Source organism: Quercus suber, unplaced genomic scaffold, assembly GCF_002906115.3.
Source record: "Quercus suber isolate HL8 unplaced genomic scaffold, Cork oak 2.0 scaffold_717, whole genome shotgun sequence".
NCBI classification, from domain to species: domain Eukaryota; kingdom Viridiplantae; phylum Streptophyta; class Magnoliopsida; order Fagales; family Fagaceae; genus Quercus; species Quercus suber.
The window spans coordinates 203,392-227,705 of NW_027070158.1; the positions used below are offsets into that span (position 1 = coordinate 203,392).

At 35.7% G+C, this 24,314-nt stretch overlaps 2 protein-coding genes across 2 annotated transcripts; both read right to left on the minus strand.

Annotated features, from left to right (window-relative positions):
• Positions 1 to 775: 775 nt before the first annotated feature.
• LOC112039468 (UDP-glycosyltransferase 83A1) lies at positions 776 to 2,424 on the minus strand. The gene is made up of 2 exons (XM_024072344.2): positions 1,893 to 2,424; positions 776 to 1,662 (listed from the first exon to the last, which is right to left on the minus strand). The coding sequence occupies exons 1-2, from the start codon at positions 2,422 to 2,424 to the stop codon at positions 776 to 778; spliced, it is 1,419 nt and encodes a 472-aa protein (XP_023928112.1).
• Positions 2,425 to 16,221: 13,797 nt separating this feature from the next.
• On the minus strand, positions 16,222 to 17,867 carry LOC112039469 (UDP-glycosyltransferase 83A1). The gene is made up of 2 exons (XM_024072345.1): positions 17,336 to 17,867; positions 16,222 to 17,108 (listed from the first exon to the last, which is right to left on the minus strand). Exons 1-2 carry the CDS (start codon positions 17,865 to 17,867, stop codon positions 16,222 to 16,224), a joined length of 1,419 nt encoding a protein of 472 aa, XP_023928113.1.
• Positions 17,868 to 24,314: the final 6,447 nt, after the last annotated feature.

Genomic DNA, 24,314 nt, shown 5'->3' on the forward strand with positions numbered 1-24,314 from the left:
CCTACACCAAAAATCAATTCATGTCTTGGTCTTATGATTAAGAGTAATCACTATGAAACGAACATTGTAGGTTAAAATTCTACCACATCTATAAAAATAAATAAAAACCATTTAGCTAACAAATGGCTAATTAGCTTAACCGTACGCGTTGAAACAAAATTAACTGACCAACTATCAAAAGACTCCATATTGACATTATTATGTGTGGGTTTGGATTCGGCTGAAAGCCACGTTTTGCGTTCTACGTTTTAACTTTTTTTTTCCACCTGCACGTGAACAGTAACATCACATGGGTTCATTAGGCAAGGGACAAAAATTACTGTTCACAACAATGTTCACACACTAAAAAATATTAAAATGGGTCGCACAGTACTATTCACACATTTAAAAATTATTTTACTACAGTATTTTCAGTTTTCAATTTCAGTAACAATAAGCTCAATCAAACGGACCCTATATATCTCACCCCCTGCTCTCACTTGATATGAGAAAAATAATATTACAAGAGATATCAAATAATTGAGTTATAAGACTCTTGCCATAAAGAAAAATAATCTAGTTTAGCCTAAGAAGCACTAAAAGCTTGTTCAACTAACGATGCTAACTTTGCAATCCATTAAGGAAATTCAAACCCTTACATAGGTTGGTACACACACACAATATTTCTTTCAATCTAAAGCTTCATTTTTATGGAACATGATTCAAAATAATATCTTAATAAGGACATACTTGAAAACACTTAGAAACAATATAACAGTAACACTTTATAACATCCTCAATGCTTTAATTGTTCAATAAAGCTTTCGAAATTCTTAGAAGATGATCCACCTTCAGTTACACTCATTTTGGCCATTTTCTTTAGCTCCAATGAATTTCTTTTTATACTATCATCAGAGAGTAGTGTTTCTATTTTTGTTTTGATTTCATGCCTCGTGATGAGCCCATTTTCATCCGGGGTCAACCCTAAACCAATCTTCCAAACGTCACATATGTAACTCCTATTATGGAATTGGTCTAAAAAGAAAGGCCAACATAGAAATCGGACTCCCATGCTTATACCCTCCAAGGTTGAATTCCATCCACAATGGCTTACAAAACATGCAATAGAAGGGTGGTCTAACACCTTCTCTTGAGGGGCCCATTCAACAATCATTCCACGATCATTTAGTCTTGTTCTAAACACATGCAAGAATTCAGCAAGTGGTCCATCTGTTATATCTGATCGGACAACCCACAAAAAAGTTTGGCCTATGAGTTCGAGACCATGTGCTAGTTCATCAAATTGTTTCTGGCTAAAGGTTGCTATGCTGCCAAAGGCAACATAAATGACTGAACCCACAGGTTGTTTATCAAGCCAGCTTAGACAAGTTGAATTCTGAGGCCAAAAGCTTCCAACATAATTGCTCAATTGATTGCCCAAAAGTAATGGGCCAACAGGTATGATCCCAGGAATTAAATCGCAGACCGCTGAGTCAAGTTCATGGAATGAGTTGCAGAGAAGCCAGTTGCATTGTTTGACATAATGGTTCACTCTCGAATCATAATATTCAAAAATAATGTTTTGTAGCTTTGAGTCTGCTGGAAAGCTCCAAGGCAACTCAGTGCTACTGCATGCTGGGATTTCCTTTGACAACCAGATCAAGTTGTCTTTTATTGGAGTTCCTACAGGGTGATTCAACTATTATTTTTTTTTTTTTTCTCAAAATTAAACAAGTATATGTCACTAATTATGTGGCCGGTACATTCTTATCCTTTTTCACCTTTCTTCTACCAAATATTAAATACTGAAGATGCTTGATTATGAGTTGCTCAATAAGGTTTCAACATGTAAATCAAAATCTTTTTTAATAACATAGACAAGTTAGAATTATTAATAGCAGCAAGATTTTCACCTTTAGCATCTATTATTCCATCCTCAATAAGCTTCGGGACATGAAGTAAAAAAGCCAAGTTTCCTGGTCCACCAGGCCAAACTGCCGCCCTTTTAATTCCCATCTTCTCAGCAACTTCTAGTGCCCACCCGACCATTGTATCAGCAATGATACAACTGATCTGATCATCATCACTTGACTGATTAATTTTCTCGATCAAGTCCATCAAATGGACTGGCATAACTTTCAGCATACTTTGTGTCATCTTAAGAACATCTTTTCGATCATCCCCAGGTTCTAGCCCATCTGGGATTGAGACTAGCCTTATTGGGCTCTTCTCTTCACTCTTCACTACCATTGAAGCTTTGACTTTTGCATGTATAAACTCAGTGTTAACAAATGTGACCTTGATCCCATGATCAACAATCTTGTGTGACAACTTCATTAGAGGGGCAACATGACCCTGTGCAGGAGATGGTATGACCAGCACATGCGGTTGCCTGCCCTGGCTGTCCATGACACAAATTTTCAAAGGGAATTCGGGCTCACGCATTTTAAGAGGTATTGGTTGGATTTTTATAGCTGTTTCTCACAAACGTGAAATCGGAAGGTGGATTGGCTACAATTAATAAAATAATATTTTTAAATAATTAATAAAACCGACGATGCAACTTGAGGGCAAATAAAGTGCGGAGGTTGTGTGGGATTCCAGATTTTAAGTTTAGATTTTTTTTTTTTTTTTTTTTTTTTTTTTTTAGGGAAGGAAGTTAAAAAGAATTTTTTTTTTTTTTTTTTTTTTTTTTTTGAGGGAAGGAAGTTAAAAAGAAATTTATAATAGACATTTAGTTTGAATAAAAGTCTATTAATTAAATGATAAAATTTTGTGTAGATTAAACTGTTGTTAATTTTATCCCTTAATCTAAGGAAATATATGCTAACAATTAAAAAATAATAATTTAATAATTAATGGCAGTAGTTGTTTATTAGGAAAAAAATTGTTCCAAAATGTATATCCATCCATTTTAATGCATATACAACATGTATATCCATCCAATACAAATATATATGCATAAGTTGTAACTTATAAAAAAACAAAAATATATAAATAAACAAACAAAAAAGTGGGGTGCAAAAGGGATTTTATGGAAAGTTCATTGGTGAATATATATGCATTAAAATAATGATAATAGATTTTTAGCTGGAATGGGATTTAAATTTCTAAAACTTAGATGCGTGTTGCATGTCTTAAAACACTTATTGTTTCTTAATTTAACCAAAAAAATGATTAAAAACAAATCAGTTGGTCTCTATCTACTGGAATTTAGATGCACGTTGCATGCTTTGTTAAAAAAACTTATGGTTATTTTACTTAAAGAAATTATCAAGAACAAATAAGTTGTTGTCTCTATCAATTGAAACATGCTTTTTGTTAAAACACTTATTGTTATTTTATCTAAAATGCATGCTGCATGCTTTGTTAAAACAATTATTGTTATTTAATATAAAGAAATTGATAAAAATAAATAAATTGTTGTCTTTATCAACTGAAATTTAGATGCATGTTGCATGTTTTGTTAAAACACTTATTGTTATTTAATCTAAAGAAATTGATAAAAACAAATAAATTGTTGTCTTTATCAACTTCAACTTAGATGCATGTTGCATGCTTTGTTAAAACACTTATTGTTATTTTACCTTAAAAATTTGATAAAAACAAATAAATTGTTGTCTTTATCAACTAAAACATAGATGCATGTTATATGTTTTGTTAAAACACTTATTGTTATTTTTTTTAAGGTGTAAATACACATTTGGTCCTACATTTTGGGCCAATTTCCATTTTGGTCCTCACTTTTTTTTCCCTGGATACAACTTCATGAGAGGCTCTACATGGCCTTGTGCGGGGTATGCTATTGCTAGCACATGTGTTCGCTTGCCCATAATATGTGGCCGTCACACACTGCCTTCATACACCAACATATACATATTTGTATCAGTACATAGTATGCCCTTAAGCCCATGAATCAGTCTCTCACAAAAATATGTATATTGATGATGTCGAAAATCGTCAATAAGCCACACAATACTCATGTGCTCGAAACAAGACCTACAAAACAAAGACAAAGAAAATCCTAGAAGAATACCAGTGTGGTACTGGCCAAAGACCCTCCGAAAGTTAAGTCAGAACTTTTCACAACTCTAGAGTACCAGAGCTGGGGTCAATTATGCATACCTTGTTATCTAAGGGCTTTGGGGTTTTTATAGTAGTGTAGAACCGACTCCCGTTTCTTGTGTAGGAAGGTGTTTCCTTACCGGGAAGATCATCCTTAATTGGCGTATATTATGGAATCCTTCTCACTCTAGGACTCTTTCCATATTGGGATTCTATCGTCTAGGGTTAGCCGTGGGATGCAAGTTGTTTCTATTTAGGACTCTTTGGAAGTCACTTAAATCATGTAAAAGCAACGTGGCCTTTGAGATCCGTCCACCTCGCACCCGTGCATCTGGGATCAATCCACTATCAGTCCACTGATCTAATACCATCGGGTTCATTTGAATGGATCTGTCATCTTAATTTTACCCTCTTCATATATATATATATATATATATATACATTCCCCGGATACAACTTCAAGAGAGGCTCTACATGGCCTTGTGCAGGGTATGCAATTGCTAGCACATGTGTTCGCTTGCCCATAATATTTGGTGGTCACTTACTGCCTTTATACACCAACATATACATATTTGTATCAGTAGTTTACCCTAAGCCCATGAATCAGTCTCTCCCAAAAATATGTATGTATATGTATGTATATATATGTGTATATATATATATATTAAGAATGACATTTGAACGAAGGACAATACCTGACCGAGGAGGACCATGTGCTTTGCTAAAGCAGCTTTAGCAAGTCGGTTGGCGTGCTCGTTCTCCTCCCTTCGGATTTGAACAAACTTTACTCGGAGGTTGTTAACCCGATCCTTCACCTACTCGAGGTACTTCTTCATCAGTTCATTCTTGCAGTCGTAGTCTCCATTAACCTGACTGGTTACTACTTGGGAATCACAGTATATGACCAAATTTTCAGCTCCTGCGACCTTGGCAAGATCCAGCCCTACTATCAAGGCATCATACTTTACTTCGTTATTAGTTGTAGGGAAATCCAGACAGCCCATGCATTCAATCTTATCTCCTTCCGGGCTATGGAGTATCACACCAGCTCTGCCTACTTGCTTATTGGAGGATCTATCTGTACGGATGCTTCATTGTGGCACTTCTTCTACCCCCTGGCCTTCTACGTTAGTGAATTCCGCAATGAAGTCGGTGACCACCTGTCCCTTAATGGTAGTGCATGGGCGGTACTATATGTCAAACTCACTCAACTCTATTGCCCATAATGTCATTTGTTTGGCAGCTTCAGGATTGCTCATTGCTCGCCGTAGGGGTTTGTCAGTCAAGACGATCACCGTGTGAGCTTGGAAGTATGGCTTGAGCTTACAAGATGTTGTAACTAAAGCAAAGGCGAGCTTCTCCATTGGTGGGTATCTTTCCTCTGCACTTCGGAGTGCTCGACTCGTGTAGTATACGGGCTTCTATACCCTGTCTTCTTCCCTAACTAAGGTTGTGCTAATGGCCGCGGAGGATACTGCTAAGTAGAGGAATAGTTCTTCCCCAGGCTAGGAAGGACTCAGCAATAGAGGGGACAAGAGATAGGTTTTCAGGTCCTCGAATGCCTGCTGACACGCGATCATCCATTCAAAAGATTTCTTCAGCGTGTGGAAGAAAGGCAAACACTTATCCGTCACCCTTGACACAAACCTATTCAGGGCTGCTATTTTACCATTAAGGCTTTGTACTTCTCTCACGTTCCTTAGGGATGCCATCTCTATTATGGCCCAGATCTTGTCTGGGTTCGCCTCGATGCCCTTCTAAGACACCATGAATCCTAGGAACTTTCCTGTCGTCACTCCAAAGTCACACTTGCCTGGATTGAGCTTCATGTTGTAGGAACGAAGGGTGTCGAATGTTTCCTTGAGGTCTTCCAAGTAATCTTCCTCCCTTCGGCTTTTCACCAGCATGTCGTCAACATAGACCTGGACGTTTCTCCCAATCTATTGTGCGAACATCTTGTTCATGAGCCTCTGATAGGTTGCACCTACATTTTTTAGGCCAAATGGCATTACTTTATAGCAGAAAAGGCCCTAGCTAGTAATGAACAAAGTCTTCTCCTAATCTACTTCATCCATTCTGATTTGGTTATAACCCGAAAAAGCATCTATGAAGCTTAATAACTGGTGTTAAGCTGTAGAGTCAACTAGTACGTCAACCCGCGAGAGAGGGTAACTATCTTTGGGGTATGCCTTGTTCAGGTTGGTGAAGTCTATGCACATCCTCCATTTCCTGCTAGCTTTCTTGACCATCACCACATTTGCCAACCACTCAGGGTAGTAAACCTCCCTAATGAAGTTCGCCTCTTATAGCTTGTGAAATTCTTCCACTATAGCTTGATCTCGTTCTGGGGCGAATACTCGCTTCTTCTAACGGATGGGTGTAAAGGAGGGCGACACATTCAGTCTGTGCACCATGATCTAAGGGTCTATTCCTGGCATGTCTTCATGGCTCCAAGAAAATACATCGTGGTCATCTTTGAGAAAAGTTATAAGTGCTTGGCGGACCATCGAGCTGGCAAGGGTACCAATCCTGGTTGTTTGATCAAGCTTAAAGTCATCGAGAAGTATCTCTTCAAGCCTTTCAACGGGTTCTGTAACCGTTTGGTGTTCTTCCATGTTCATGGCCTGGAGGTGGCCATCCATCTCCATCATAGCTATGTAGCATTCACGCGCAGCCACCTGATTTCTGCATAGCTCCCCTACTCCATAATCTATAGGGAATTTGATCATTAAGTGGTAGGTTGAGGTTACAGCCTTCCATAAATTGAAGGTAGGTCGTCCTAGGATGGCATTGTAAGCAGAGGAACAGTCGACCACAAGGAATATTATGTCTTTAGTGATCTGTTAGGGGTAGTTGCCAACCGTCATAGATAATGTGATTGAGCCAAGGGGGAATACCCTTATTCCTCTGAAACCAACGATCGGAGCGTTCGTTGGAACCAGTCGCTCTCTATCAATCCTCATCTGCTGGAATGCTAGGTAGTAAAGGATGTCAGCTGAGTTGCCGTTGTTGACCAAAACCCGGTGCATGTTATAATCCCCTACTCGTATGCTGACAACAAGTGCATCATCATAGGGATGGTGAAGATGTCAGGCATCTTCTTCCGAAAATTCGATGATGGGGTTGTCTATCCGCACCATCTTTGGTATAGAACCCATTAACTGGACGTTCTAAAGCATCTTGAGGTAAGTCTTACAGGCCTTTTTGGATGACCCAATTGACATCATGCCCCCTACAATCATTCGTATATCCCCTATGGGCGATCTAGGATGCTCATTCTCCCGTTGGGGAGCCTGCTCTTGAGGTGGGTCCACCCTTTCTTTGTTGACGAACCTCTGCAGCTTTCCTTGCCTAATAAGGGCTTCAATTTGTTACTCCAAGTTGTAACAGTTAGCTGTGTCATGGCCATGATCACGATGGAAGTAGCAGTACTTATCTTTAGACTTCTTATTAGGATCTCCCTTCAGCTTACAGGGAAAGGTCAAGGCTCCTTCATCCTTAATCTGCATCAAAACTTGGTCGATCAGGGCAGTCAGTAGAGTAAAGCTCGGGAACTTCCCTGCAAGGGGCTTGAAGCGTCTGTCCTCCCGCTGTTCTTCAGTCCAACCCATCTTTCACACCCTGTCTAACCGTATGTCTTTCTTTCTTTCCCTTTTCTTGGGCCTCTCTTCTCGGGTTAGTAATGATCTTCCGCATTCATGTACTTGGTTGCCCTATAAAGGACATCTGACATAGTCTTTGGGTCATTCTTATATAGAGAAAATAGGAACTTACCCTTCCGTAGCCCATTGGTGAATGCTGCCACGAGTATCTTATCGTCTACTCCGTAGATCGAAAGGGCCTTCTTGTTAAAGTGGGTTATGTAAGACCTCAGTGTCTCGTCCTCCCGCTGCTTGATGTTCATTAAGCATGTGGTAGACTTCTTGTACCTGTATCCTCTGATGAAGTATGAGGCAAACTGGGTGCTTAATGGAGTTAGGCATCAGCTTGCTGAACCAGATCCTTGCAGGTCCCTTCAACATGGTGGGGAAGGCTCTACACATGATCTCATCTAGTACCCCTTGAAGGTGCATCAGGGTCTAGAAAGACTCTAAGTGATCTAAAAGGTCCTTGGACCAAACGTAGTTTTCCACCTGCAGCATACGAAACTTTGGTGGAAGGGGGAATAAAGTGACGAACGCTATGAATGGTGAATCAATTCGATGGACCAAGTCATCGATGTCACTAGATAACCGTCGTCTAAGGGCGTTCATCATAAAGTCCATCCATTCCTTCATCATCTGCATCTCGGCGACTATGTGAGGTGGGACCGTATCAGTGATGGATGGCTGGCCCGTGTCCTGTTGTTCTGGACTACTTGGGGCGTTGCTACCTTCCAACCATTCTTGGTTCCTTCTCTCAGCACTAATGCCTTCTTGGTCTTCTTGCTGAGTATTAAAGTCTACATTCTTTTGGCGCAACTACTTTTCCAGGTCATGGTTTTGTTTGGTGAGGCGCTCCACGACAGCAGTAAGAGTTTAAACCTATCTCTTAAGGGCGATCGTGTGTGGTTCGTTTCCTTGAGCGTCATTAGTGGTTGCCATCGAGCAAGTGAGCACCATGCAACTCTTTGTCCGGGAAGCGATGGTATGGCTTACAAGTCGCAATTTTCTCACAAACGGCACTAACTAATGATGCCGAAAATCGTCAGTGAGCCACACAATACTCACGTGCTCAAAATAAGACCTGTGAAACAAAGACAAAGAAAACCCTAGAAGAGTACCGGTGTGGTACCAGCCAAAGACCCTCCGAAGGTTAAGTCAGAACTTTTCACAACTCTAGAGTGTCAGAGCTGGGGTCAATTATGCGTAACTTGTTATATGAGGGCTTTGGGGTTTTTATAGTAGAGTAGAACCGACCCCCGTTTCTTGCGTAGGAAGGCGTTTCTTTACGGGGAAGATCATCCTTAATGGGCGTATATTATGGAATCCTTCTCATGCTAGGACTCTTTCCATATTGGAATTCTATTGTCTAGGGTTAGCCGTGGGACGCAAGTTGTTTCTATTTAGGACTCCTTGGAAGTCACTTAAATCATGCAGAAGCCATGTGGCCTTTGAGATCCATCCACCTTGCGTCCATGCATCTGGGATCCGTCCACTATCAATCCACTGATCTAATACCATTAGGTTCATTTAAATGGATCCATCATCTTAATTTTACCCTCTTCGTATATATATATATATATATATTCCCCGGATACAACTTCATGAGAGGCTCTACATGGCCTTGTGCAGGGTATGCAATTGCTAGCACATGTGTTCGCTTGCCCATAATATGTGGTGGTCACTTACTGCCTTCATACACCAACATATACATATTTGTATCAGTAGTATGCCCTTAAGCCCATGAATCAGTCTCTCCCAAAAATATGTATATATATGTATGTATGTATGTGTGTGTATATATATATATATATTAAGAATGAGGTTTTGATCTCATATTCTGCAAAAGTAAAAGTTACGTGTACAACAGTATTTAGACCTTCAGTATAACCTTGTGCCTTGACACTCATTTATATGAGTGAAGTAATTATGGATTTGCTGGCTTAAGCAAATCTTTGAAATAGGCTAAATCTTGTTATACACTCTTTGTAAAAACACAACTTTAATTAACCTATATGACAGGTAAAATTGCACTAACCTTCCTAGGGGTTTATGTCATTACACTCACCTCTCCTCTATTTTGAAATAAGATACTCGCCTCTTCTTGATGACTAAAAAGTGAGCTGAAAATCTCAGGAAAACAAATTCAAATCCCCTATTAGAGGGTGTGAGGATGGCAATTTAAGTTTAGGGTAAAATACGAAATTCATCATTTTTAAAACTTTTTTTTTCAGTCATCTAAGAGAGGTTAGTCGCGTTAGTGTACATAATTTGTATTTTAAGAGAGGTAAGTATTTTATTCCAGACTAGATGGGAGGTGAGTATAATTTCTGAAAAACTCAAGAGAGATCAGTGCAATTTACTCTCATTAATTATTATAAAATAGAAAATGTGAAAAAACAAGATACCAAAATGAGCAATGATGAGAGCAATCTGAACCAACATTATTTTGATTGGTCTTCTTATCGAGTCCTCCAGTTAACCAGGCATGACTCTACTGAACAATAATCCCACCTAGCTTCCTTTCATCTTTTGGGTCATCACCAATCTCCAACCCCTCACGAACTGAACAGATGGCAATGCTGATCCCCAACTCCAATTAACATTGGTACAATGCAATCTTCATTGACATTGTCTTAAAGTATAATTATTGTTGAGTAAGTATTGAGTAAAGTCTCACGCTAAATAATAATGATAAGAATGAGTAGTTAATTATATATAATTAGGCTCAAACTCATAGGTTTAAACATTTGGAATAAGTAGTGTCCTTATATGTTATATTAACAATTCAATTGGAAAGGAAGTAAGGTAGAGATATGTGTACTTTGAACCCACATAAATGTGCATTCCACAACACAAGCTGTGAGAGACCACGACCGCGACCTCAGCCCACCTCTACCTTGGGCCAAACCCACATGAATGGTTGAGATCTTGTTCGTGTCGCTTATGGGGGTGATTCAACTTAATATATATTTCCTCCTAAATCAAAGGTTTTGTATGTAGTTGCCACTTATTTTATTGGAAAATTAAGAAAACCATAAATAAATAAATAAAATGTCTCATTTCATTGGTTTGATAAAAATATACATCAATTTGAGTACAACTTAAAACATTACACAGTTGCAGTCCTAGGTATAATCTAAGAGAAAAGTTACATGGCTTTAATTCTAGTTACATTCTAAAAAGATGATACTTGGATAAAACCTTAATCTAAGAACTCGTAATCGAAGTTCAAATGCTAAGTTACAAGGTGGGAAGATGTTTACCGCCAGATTTTTAAAACTTTTTTCGCATAAATGCACTTTTGTTCCTTGCATTTTAACCCTATTTCTATTTTGGTCCCTACATTTTTAATTTACCGCTTTTAGTCCCTAAATGAAAAAAGCATTCCATTTTAGTCCCTACCGTTACTCACTTAACGAAAATATCATACGTGGCAAACGGAGTGCACTGTTAGCATAGTAAATGTTGACGTTGTCATTAAAATAATATTAAAAAAAAATTATTTAGCATCCACATCAGCATATAATTTAAAAAATTAATTTTTCAACTTAACAAAATAAAAAACAGAATTAAGAACAAAAAAATTACATGAATTGAGATCTGAATTTATCTTGAACAAAAACAACAAAAACACAAACCCAGTTCAATATCATTAGTAAACCCAGCACATCCCCAAATTTTATGTCTTATGCACCATGCCAAAATCGAAGACTTCAACGAATCCACTCGAAGACTCAGCTTCTCAAGTTCAAAATCTCAGATCTTTGGTCACCGTATTAGTTTTATATGGGTTTGGCTTCTCAACTTCATATGGGGTTTGTTTGTTTGTATTGGGAAGTTGCAAGGATCAGTTGGATTTGAAGGGATTTTGATCTAATGGTCTTTGTTTGTTTCAAATTTTTCTAGTTCTGAAATTTATGGGTTTGTTTTCTAGGTTTGATATTTGTGGATGGTTTGATTTTTCTTTGTTCATGTGATCTTCTGGGCTTGTGTTTGGTTTCTCAAAAAGCATAAGAAAATGGAAGAAAAGTTCAGTATTCTTCTGAAAAATAATGAAAAAAAAGAAAAAGAAGAAAAGTGTGGCTATGTGGTTTGAAAGTGAAATCTAAACTCAATTTTGATGTTTTGAAGTTGTGTGGGGGTTTTATTTTTTGGATTTGTTTATATTTAATTTTGTGTTCATGTGGATCTAAATGTTAATTTTTTGGATTTTAAACTTACTGGGTTTGTGTTCTTATTGTTTTTGTTCAAGATAACTTTAGATCTCAATTCATGTTATTTTTTGTTTTTAATTCTGTTTTTTATTTTGTTAAATTGAGAAATTAATTTTTTTTTTCATTATATGCTGACGTGGATGCTAAATAAATTTTTTTTAATATTATTTTTAACAGCCACGTCAGCATTTACGGTACTGTCTAGGGGAAAATTTTGCCTCTATCTAAGATGTTCGGAAGCTAACCCGAAACTTGACTATGGGCTCTTGAGATGGTACCCAAAGGCTTTCAATGTAATGACAAAGCCTATCCAAGCAAGCAACAAAGATTGCGCATGACAAAACAGCAACAAAAGCCCAATGAAAAATACATTACAATACTTAAGTACATTAATGTTCCTGGTCCGATAGTTCAAATCAGTCCTCTAATGGTACGGTATTATCTCCAACGGTAGGGTAATTTCAGGTTATTAAGTGTGTTTACATGGTGAAAATCATATTTTTTTCACTTCCATAATTTCCAAAACATTATGGCCTTCATCATAATAATACTAAACAAGGATTAAATGCTTCATATTTACAAATAAAAGAGGAAAAATAGGATGGAATGAAAGGAGAGAGAGACCCCAGCTCAGTGCAGCAAGTATTAAACTATGATTTTTATGAGTGAGTATTTATAAGGCATGAATGAGATGAATGTGAGCTTTTTTTGAGTGAGATGGGATTAATGCTAAGATTAAGGCTTTTTGTGAGTGGTGGGTTGTTTATGTCTAGTTGAGAGACATTTGTGGGCTATGATTGTGTGAAGGGGGGAAAAGAGTATCTAAGATTAGATGAGTTGTGGGCTAAAGATGATGAGTGGTGAGCTTTAGGGAAGCTAAACCACGAGCAAAATAGCAAACAAACCCGGAGTTTCAAAGAAGGTAGTTGCTGTCTTTGTGGGCTGAGATGCTTATGCTTTTATAATGGAGTTTAGAGAAGCATTAATTAACAAGAATCCAAAAAACGTAGGTCTGATTCAGGAAAGCCTTGATAGCTAAATTAATAACCTGGATTTGGCTTAAAAATAGGAGATTTGCTTTTAGAGCTGTTTTGCTTCTTTGGGCAATGTCACATATGGGTAGTATTTGGGATAATTTTACATTAAACGCTAAGATTGCTGAGATTGTGTTCAGCCAATGGTATTAAGGCAAGTATTAAGGAAGAATCTTAGTGTTATAACTGAGATTTGGACCCTTAGAAGTAGGATTCAACACCCCAAGCCAGGTGTCAAAGTTTAAGCCCACTTCAAAGGGTTCTATTGGAGATCCCATTATGCCCTCCAAACCACATGTTTCCAAATTTTTCCCTTTAGGATTCATGGGCTTGGCACATGAATCATGTCTTGAACGTTTTTAACATTTGTAGTATCAATTTGTTGAAATTTGAATGATTTGGTTTCAGCACCCCTTCCGCTGAAGGTGCAGTCTTAAGAAAGATGTTAGAGTCCCATCATCCTTTGGACTTCAACTGATATAGAAGCCCTTGGGCACTATTCACTTCAGGCAGAGGGTGGCAGAAAACTGATGGGACAGCCCCTAGTTCATCCTTAAAGGCTTGGTTCTCTTGCAAGGGCTTCTAGCTATACTTTGGTTAGGGATGAACAAGGGCTGGTTGCCCACTTTTAAGCCCCTTGCTAGGACCTTTTTGGGCTGGAACTTTGCTCCATTTTCAGCACCTTTAGTTGGGCCACATGGCCCTTTCTTTGCTTGGGCTTGATCCCTTCTCCACGAGATTCTTAAGGTTATAAAATGGGCGTTAAAGACATGCTTTGCCATGGGTTTTTTACTCCTCATGGGCTTTAGTTGTTAGTAGAAATAAAATGAATCTATGAGCTTTAATAAATATTTATGATAGATTTTGGGTACTAATTTCCATGAGCTTTAAATAACAACTTGTATAGTTTCTCATAATTTTTGCTATGGATTTCCTTGTAAATGATATTTTCTTTGGGGCTTTTTAAGTAATGACCTCCAATATTTTTCTTGAGAATAATATTTACCATGGGTTTTTAAATAAATATGGTAACAACCACTATAATAGAATAATGTGATGTTCTCATGAGTTTCTCTATAGATAATCATAATGGACATGTAGGATGAATAATTACCATGAGTTTTGGTAATAAATATTATGAATATTGTGATGTAAGATAGATAGTGAACACGAGTTTATAATATGAAATAAATAAATGTCATGGGTCTAATAATCATAACTTTCCATGGGCTTTTATAAGATGATTGCCATGGGTTTTAAGAATAAATAATTCATAAATTCCATGAGCCTGTAATATTACGGTAATATGTTTAAGAATCTAAAGTATTGTTCATTATTGGACTTTTAAGTGAAATAATTATGATATAGTATTTTATCAAGCATTGATAACCTTGGGCTTTCGATAAATAGTGCCAAGTAGTTTAGCTTGGGCTTTTAATAGTGTCAACGTAAGTTGACGTAAGTTGGACTTTTGATTTTGCCATTGAGAATTGGGTTTTGATATTACCAATGAGAATTGGACTTTGATGTTGCCAATGAAAATTAGGGCTTTAAATATTGCCAGCGAGAACTGGGCTTTGATGTTGCCAATGAGAATTAGGCTTTGATATTATTAATGTGAATTGGGTTTTGGATAAATAAATTGTCATGGGTTTAAACCATGGGTTTTGATTATGGATTTGAATTCCATTGATAAAATTGTTTTGCCACGGATTTGAATCATGGGCTTTTCAAATATTGCCAAGTATAAGTATTCTTAGGCTTTAAATAGAATAGGATGTGTTTATTAGGTTCATAGGGCCGGTTTTGGATTTAGCTAAATAATGATAATAAAATTGGATAAAATATGAGTTTTTGGGTTTTTTTTTGTGATTTTATATCATAACCCAATTTAGACAGTGAGATATGAAACATTTGTGATTAACATAATAATAGAGCAAAAAAATTTGTGGAAACCCCAATAACTTATTAGTGGTATGAATAGGTGGTACTCAAATAAAATTAGGTGTCAAAATAAGTACCCTAACAAGTACTAACAGTGCACTTTGTCTACCATGTAGGATATTTCTGTTAAGTAAATAATGGTAAGGACTAAAATGGAATGCTTTTTTCATTTAGGGACTAAAAGTGGTAAAAAAAAAAATTAAGGGCCAAAATAAAAATAGGGTCAAAATGTAAAGACTAAAAGTGTATTTACACCAACTTTTTTTTAATCATCCAAGAGAGGTTAGTGTAAATAGTTTGCATTTGAAGGGAGGTGAGTGTTTTATTCCAAACTATATGGGAGTTGATTGTAATTTCCCCCAAAAAAAAAAAAAAACTCAAGGGAGACCAGTATAATTTTTTCTCATTAATTAATATAAAATAGAAAATGTGAAACGTGAAATGACTAGATGACACAAATTTTGTGGACTTTATCTTCTTATACTTTTTTTCCCTTTCTTCTTTGACACCAAATATTAAATACTAAATATGCTTATTAATTATGAGTTGCAACATCTAAAGCAGAATAATTTTTAATAACAGAAACAAGTTGAATTTTTAATAGCTAGATATTAGATCTAAGTTGTGTTAGGTTCAAGGTAATTTTCAACGATCCTAGGAATTCTCTTAAATTCTCGGGCATTCCTATTTGGTTTCAACCAAATTAAGAAAATTAATTGCCCAAATTTATTACAACAAAAGACACCTTGAGAGTAGGTTTTAGTTAACTCAAATTGTAAAATCTCTTGTCATCAATAAAAAATTTAGGATTCAAACCCCCCACACCAAAAATCAATTCATGTCTTGGTTTTATGATTAAGAGTAATTATTAAGAAACGGACATTATAGGTTAAAATTCTACCACGTCTATAAAAATAAATAAAAACCATTTAGCTAACAAATGGCTAATTAGTTTGACCGTACGTGTTGAAACAAAATTAATAGACCAACTATCAAAAGACTCCATATTGACAATATTATATATCTCACCCCTCGCTCTCACTTGATATGAGAAAAAATAATATTACAACAGATATTAAATAATTGAGCTATAAGACTCTTGCCATAAAGAAAAAGAAGCTAGTTTAGCCTAAGAAGCATTAAAAGCTTGTTCAACTAATGATGCTAACTTTGCAATCCATTAAGGAAATCCATATCCTTACATAGGTTGGTGCACACACACACACTATTTCTTTCAATCTAAAGCTTCATTTTTATGGAACACGATTCAAAATAATATCTTAGTAAGGACATACTTGAAAACACTTAGAAACAATATAACAGTAACACTTCATAACATCCTTAATGCTTTATTTGTTCAATAAAGCTTTCGAAATTCTTAGAAGAGGATCCACCCTCAGTTACACTCGTTTTGGCCATTTTCTTTAGCTCCAATGAATTTCTTTTTATACCATCATCAGAGAGCAGTGTTTCTATTTTTGTTTTGATTTCATGCCTCGTGATGAGCCCATTTTCATCTGGGGTCAACCCTAAACCAATCTTCCAAACATCACATATGTAACTCCTATTATGGAATTGGTCTGAAAAGAAAGGCCAACATAGAAATCGAACTCCCATGCTTATACCCTCCAAGGTTGAATTCCATCCACAATGGCTTACAAAACATGCAATAGAAGGGTGGTCTAACACCTTCTCTTGAGGTGCCCATTCAACAATCATTCCACGATCATTTAGTCTTGTTCTAAACACATGCAAGAATTCAGCAAGTGGTCCATCTGTTATATCTGATCGGACAACCCACAAAAAAGTTTGGCCTATGAGTTCAAGACCATGTGCTAGTTCATCAAACTGTTTCTGGCTAAAGGTTGCTATGCTGCCAAAGGCAACATAAATGACTGAACCCACAGGTTGTTTATCAAGCCAGCTTAGACAAGTTGAATTCTGAGGCCAAAAGCTTCCAACATAATTGCTCAATTGATGGCCCAAAAGTAATGGGCCGACAGGTATGATCCCAGGAATTAAATCGCAGACCGCTGAGTCAAGTTCATGGAATGAGTTGCAGAGAAGCCAGTTGCATTGTTTGACATAATGGTTCGCTCTCGAAGCATAATATTCAAAAATAATGTTTTGTAGCTTTGAGTCTCCTGGAAAGCTCCAAGGCAACTCAGTGCTACTGCATGCTGGGATTTCCTTTGACAACCAGATCAAGTTGTCTTTTATTGGAGTTCCTACAGGGTGATTCAACTATTATTTTTTTTTTTCTCAAAATTAAACAAGTATATGTCACTAATTATGTGGCCGGTACATTCTTATCCTTTTTCACCTTTCTTATACCAAATATTAAATACTGAAGATGCTTGATTATGAATTGCTCAATAAGGTTTCAACATGTAAATCAAAATCTTTTTTAATAACATAAACAAGTTAGAATTATTAATAGCAGCAAGATTTTTACCTTTAGTATCTATTATTCCATCCTCAATGAGCTTCGGGACATGAAGTAAAAAAGCCAAGTTTCCTGGTCCAGCAGGCCAAAATGCCGCCCTTTTAATTCCCATCTTCTCAGCAACTTCTAGTGCCCACCCAGCCGCTATACTAGCAATGACACAACTGATCTGATCATCATCATTTGACTGATTAATTTTCTCAATCAAGTCCATCAAATGGACTGGCATAACTTTCAGCATACTTTGTGTCAGCTTAAGAACATCTTTTCGATCATCCCCAGGTTCTAGCCCATCTGGGATTGAGACTAGCCTTATTGGGCTCTTCTCTTCACTCTTCACTACCATTGAAGTTGTCACTTTTGCATGTATAAACTCAGTGTTAACAAATGTGACCTTGATCCCATGATCAACAATCTTGTGTGACAACTTCATTAGAGGGGCAACATGACCCTGTACAGGACATGGTATGACCAGCACATGCGGTTGCCTGCCCTGGCTGTCCATGACACAAATTTTCAAAGGGATTTCGGGCTCACGCATTTTAAGAGGTATTGGTTGGATTTTTATAGCACTTTCACACAAACGTGAAATCGGAAGGGGGAGGGGCTACAATTAATAAAATAATATTTTTAAATAATTAATAAAACCTAAGATGCTACTTGAGGGGAAATAAAGTGTGGGAGGTTGCAGGGGAGGGGATTCCGGTTTTTCAGCTTAGAATTGTCTTTTGTTTCGAGGGATGGAAGTTTAAAAAAATTTATAATAGATTTTTAGTTTGAATAGAATATAAATTTGATAAAATTTAAATGATAAAATTTTGCATAGATTAAACTGCTGTTAATTTTATCCCTTAATTTAAGGAAATATATCCTAACAATTAAGAAATAATAATTTAATAATTAATGACAATAATTGTTTATTAGGAAAAAAATTGTTCCGATGCCATCAACTTCTATAAATCTATACAACATGTATATCTATCCAATACAAATACATATGCATAAGTTGTAACTTGAAAAAAACAAAAAATAAAATAAACAAAAACGTGGGGTGCAAAAGGGATTCTATGGAAAGTGCATGGGTGAATATATGTATTAAAATAATGGTAATAGATATTTAGTTGGAGTGGGATTTAAATTTCTAAAAATTAGATGCATGTTGCATATCTTAAAACACTTATTGTTACTTTAATCAAAAAAAAAATGATTAAAAACAAATAAGTTGGTCTCTATCTACTAAAATTTAGATTCACGTTGCATGCTTTGTTAAAAAAAACTTATCGTTATTGTACTTAAAGAAATTAACAAAAACAAATAAGTAGTTGTCTCTATCAATTAAAACACACTTTTTGTTAAAACACTTATTGTTATTTTATCTAAAATGCATGTTGCATGCTTTGTTAAAACACTTATCTTTATTTAATCTAAAGAAATGGATAAAAACAAATAAATTGTTGTCTCTATCAACTGAAACTTAGATGCATGTTGCATGGTTTGTTAAAATACTTATTGTTATTTAATCTAAAGAAATTGATAAAAATAAATAAATTGTTGTCTTCATCAACTGAAACTTAGATGCATGTTGCATGTTTTGTTAAAACACTTATTGTTATTTTACCTTAAAATTTTGATAAAAACAAATAAGTTGTTGTCTTTATCAACTAAAACTTAGATACATGTTGTATGTTTTATTAAAACACTTGTTATAATTTTTTTTAAGGGTTAATATACGTTTGGTCCTACATTTTGGGCCAATTTCCATTTTGGTCCTCACTTTTTTTTTCCCCGGATACAACTTCATGAGAGGCTCTACATGGCCTTGTGCAGGGTATGCTATTGCTAGCACATGTGTTCGCTTGCCCATAATATGTGGCGGTCAGTTACTGCCTTCATACACCAACATATACATATTTGTATCAGTAGTATGCCCTTAAGCCCATGACACATTTCTATGAGTGAAGTAGTTACGGATTGGCTAGCTTAAGAAAATCTTTGAAATAGGCTAAATCTTGTTATACAATCTTTGTAAAAACACAACTTTAATTAACCCATATGGCAGGAAAAATTGCACTGACCTCCCTAAGGTTTTATGTCATTACACTCACCTCTCCTCTATTTTGAAATTAGACACTCACCTCTTCTTGATGACTAAAAAAATGAGCTAAAAATCTCAGAAAAACAAATTCAAATCCTCTATTAGAGAGTGTGAGGATGGCAGTTTAAGTTAAGGGTAGAATACGATATTCATCATTTTTAAAACTTTCTTTTCAGTCATCTTAGGGAGGTTAGTCATGTTAGTGTAAATAATTTGTATTTTAAGAGAGGTGAGTATTTTATTCCAGACTAGATGGGAGGTGAGTCTAAATTCTGAAAAACTCAAGAGAGATCGGTGTAATTTACTCTCATTAATTATTATAAAATAGAAAATGTGAAAAAACAAGATACCAAAATCAGCAATGATGAGAGCAATCTGAACCAACATCAGTTTAATTGGTCTTCTTATCGAGTCCTCCAGTTAACCAGGCATGACTCTACTGAGCAATAATCCCACCTAGCTTCCTTTCATCTTTTGGGTCATCACCAATCTCCAACCGCTCACGAACTGAACAGGTGGCAGTGCTGATCCTCGACTCCGATTAACATTGGTACAATGCAATCTTCATTGACATTGTCTTATTTTATTTTTTTTTGAGAAACAGACATTGTCTTAAAGTATAATTATTGTTGAGTATGTAAGTATGAGTAAAGTCTCATGGTGAATAATAATGATAAGAATGAGTAGTTAATTATATATAGTTAGGCCCAAACTCATAAATTTAAACTTTTGGAATAAATAGCGTCCTTATATGTTATATTAACTATTCAAGAAAAAAAGTAAGGTCGAGATATGTGTACTTTGAACCCACACAAATGTGCATTCCACAACGCAAGCTGTGAGTGACCACGACCAAAACCTCGGCCCACCTCTACCTTGGGCCAAACCTACATAAATGGTTGAGACTTGTTCGTGTCCCTCATGGTGGTGATTCAACTTAATATATATTTCCTCCTAAATCAAAGGTTTTGTATGGAGTTGCCACTTATTTTATTGGAAAATTAAGAAAACCATAAATAAATAAATAAAATGTCTCATTTCATTGGTTTGATAAAAATGTACATCAATTTGAGTACAACTTAAAACATTACATGGTTGCAATCCTAGATATAATCTAAGAGAAAAGTTACATGGCTTTAATTCTAGTTACATTCTAAAAAGATGATACTTGGATAAAACCTTAATTTAAGAACCCGTAATCTAAGTTTTAATGCTAAGTTACAAGGTGGAAAGGTGTTCACCGCCAGATAAAATTAGTCTACTAGACTATGGTGGCCAATTAACATGTCACATCCCCAAATAAATAATGTGCTATAAGCAAACAAGCGCATGTCAAGATTGAAAAGAAGGGGATGATGAACATGCCATAAGAACATGATTTGAAATTTAAAAGAAAAACATGCGATTGTTTATGATTAGTGATGATCATGGACCTATGATATAAAAAAATTACGAGAGAATGGAAAAATAAACATGTTATTGCATGTAATTAGTGGGAATTAAAGATTAACCATGATTAATTTTATCTCATGAACTACATATGAACAAATTAATCTCACAAGAACATCACTAACATGCTTGGATCCTAGTTACCATGATAACATCACCACAAAATATGTTTTTATTCTATCATAATAGCACTAAAACATAACAACACTAACTTGCATAAAATTATATATATAAACAACAAAAGGGGGGGAAGTTCTCTAGAACCATAAAACAGGAGCAATGAAATACTTAGTCGCAATCCAACACTGGGAAGGTTGGATGCACAATGACCATTATTTTTTTTTTCTTCCACTCGAACTCTAGCAGAGTGGGGTGCCTTGAACTAATAAATCCCCCGTATATTTAAAAAGCATAAGAAGACTCTAGAAAGGGGAAAAAACTTAGGTGCTTCGGGAGCAATGCTCCCTCCTCTCACGTGAGGAGTGGTTCCCATGTGTGGGTCCCACCGTGGGGCCCACCCTTATGTGAGAGGAGGGAGCATTGCTTCTGGAGCATGTAAGAATTACCCCTAGAAAGGGAGTAGGTGGGCTAACTCCAGTGGCGGCTCCAAGAATTTTTCTCAAGATGTTCTTTAAGAAACATAAATTATACAATTTAATAAAAAGAAAAATTCATATGTTGACAACAACAACAATAAAAAAACACGTAAATATATAAATTTTACAATTGCTTTCTACGAGTTTTCGTATTTTGAAATCGGTGCATGATAGTCTCATTATCAATACTACAAGCTACATCTCTTTTAATATACACAACCAAGTAATCATTCATCCACTGAATGTAGAACAAATTGTGGAGCAAAATTTAATTTTATTGGCATAAAAAAAACTGAGGGTGTTACCAAATTTTTTTTGAAGGGTAGACAAATAAAAAATTTTAAATTATTATATAAAATAAAAATAAAAATAAAAATTGGGTCAGGGTGGTCCTAGGCACCGCCCCTGGCTAACTCGGATTTTGGGAGCTTTGAATTCAAATTTTGAAGTTGAAGGGAAAAAAAGGAGCTAGAATTTGAAATTTTGTGTCAGTTGGTTTCGACACTTTGATATTGCCCTATGTCTACAGATCAGCAGACGAAGTAGTAGAGCCAATGCTAGCCTACATTTTTATTCTTTATTTGGATAAAAATTGAGGTAAAACTAGGACTCTTGCCAATTTCAGGCCAAATTACATTGACTTTAATAATAATAACCCTTAATTATTGCCTAATCATCTAGTATCCCTTTTAAAATATTATTTAACCAATCAATTAGGGATTATTAATGTTTGACAATATAAATTGTCCAATGTGCGCTCCCTCATGATTATTTTAAGTCAAATCCAAAAAGTTCGTGACATGTCATTAATTTTAAATTTATTCCTTATGGAACCAATCAAAATCAATTTTTCATAATTACACGTGATTTGACTAAATATGGAAATGCATTCAGCCATTGAAATTTGACTTCACAATATCTTTCAATCCAATGGTTCGATTGGAGCTCATGGCATATCATTTTAATCATTAAGCTTCAAGATTTATTTTGTGAGAAGTAATTAGAAATCCAAAGTCTAAAATTATAATTCAACCGTTAGATGTGAAGCTACCGTTTTACCCTCATATGAGGTTAAATGCGAGTTATAAAATAGGGTTAAGGCTTCGTTTGGAAGTTCATAAGGGAATGAAATGGAATGATTATAAGAGAATGGAAAGAAATTGAATGGAATGGAATGTATTTAAGTAAAGAAAATGAATGGAATGGAATTAGGTAACCTTGATTAAATGTTTTAAAATATAGGAATGGAAAGATATAAAAATGAATGGAATGTAAGTAATCTTGTTTGGGAGTAACATGGAGGGAATGGAATTGAATCATTCTATGAAAATATTACTATTCGATCCCTATTTTAAAATAAAGGATTGAATATATAGGGGTATTTTGGGAGCTTTAGTAAAAAAAATCATTAAATCTAATTTCATTCCCTCCCATCCCTCCTAATTTCGAGGGGAATGACAATTTGAGGTTTTAAGGGAAAAAATAGGAATGAGTGTTCCCTCCTACCCATTCCATTCCCTCCCACTTAAACTCCCAAACAAGGGAATAGACTCTCTATTCCCTCCATTAAAACTCCCAAACAAGGGAAGGAAAGAATATTATAAATTATTCTTTTCATTCCTTTCCATTCCATTCTATTCCCTCCTCCCAAACGAAACTTAAGAGTAAGCATGGGTTGAGTTGGGTTGGGTTGGAAGGGTTTTTCAACCCAACTTGACCTTGTCAAGTTAAGAATTTTCGAACGTAACTCACATAGGTCAAGTCGATGGGTTATGTATATATATTTTATGCCTTATAAAAGTTGGGATTTCATTAATTATTTAAACATTATTTTCAATAAATTATTACAATCCATGTAATATGCTTAAATTATATTATAAATTCCAAAAATAATTCTCAAAATACCAAAATCAATCAAACAGTAAGGGTCATATTTTTATGTATTGGCATATCTGAGATCAAAACGCACTTCTTAAGTAATTCATTCTAAGTTTAAGTTTGTCACATTTTATCTACAACTGGGATAAATCGAAAACACAATACTACTCAAGAAATGTTGAAACTGCAATTCTAGCTACTTGTCAATCTATTGAGAATAAATGAATCTCAATACATGTCTCAACACCGCTCGATCCATAAAGCCTTGGGAAAACTAAACAAAAATTTTCTGTTTTAGCCCGCAATGACTTGGCCTTTCTAGAGATTCATGCACTAGGGTTCCATAGCTTATAAAAGATATTTTATCTTCATCTTAGATATAGAAAGACACACACATAACAAGGAGTTGTTGCGATGTTTGTGCACCTAGGGTTTTTACCAAGATGATACCGGTTTAAGGAACACTCGCACACGCACACTATTTCTTTCAATCTAAAGCTTCATTTTTAAGGAACACAATTCAAAATAATATCTTAATAAGGACGTGCTTGGACACACTTAGAAACAATATAACAATAACACTTTATAACATCCTTAATGCTTTAATTGTTCAATAAAGCTTTCAAAATTCTTAAAAGAGGATCCACCTTCAGTTACACTCGTTTTGGCCATTTTCTTTAGCTTCAGTGCATTTGTTTTAATACCATCATCAGAGAGCAGTGTTTATATTTTTGTTTTGATTTCATGCCTCGTGATGAGCCCATTTTCATCTAGGGTCAACCCTAAACCAATCATCCAAACATCACATATGGAACTCCTATTATGTAATTGATCTATAAAGAAAGGCCAACACAGAAATCGGACTCCCATGCTTATACCCTCCAAGGTTGAATTCCATCCACAATGGCTTAGAAAACATCCAATAGAAGGATGGTCTAACACCCTCTCTTGAGGTGCCCATTCAACAATT

Coding starts and splice junctions, on each gene's coding strand:
- LOC112039468 (XM_024072344.2), bottom strand. CDS start 2,424: ATGCGTGAGCCCGAATTCCCTTTGAAAATTTGTGTCATGGACAGCCAG. Junction 1,663..1,892: donor TGGAATAATAGATGCTAAAG/GTGAAAATCTTG, acceptor ATCACCCTGTAG/GAACTCCAATAAAAGACAAC.
- LOC112039469 (XM_024072345.1), bottom strand. CDS start 17,867: ATGCGTGAGCCCGAAATCCCTTTGAAAATTTGTGTCATGGACAGCCAG. Junction 17,109..17,335: donor TGGAATAATAGATACTAAAG/GTAAAAATCTTG, acceptor ATCACCCTGTAG/GAACTCCAATAAAAGACAAC.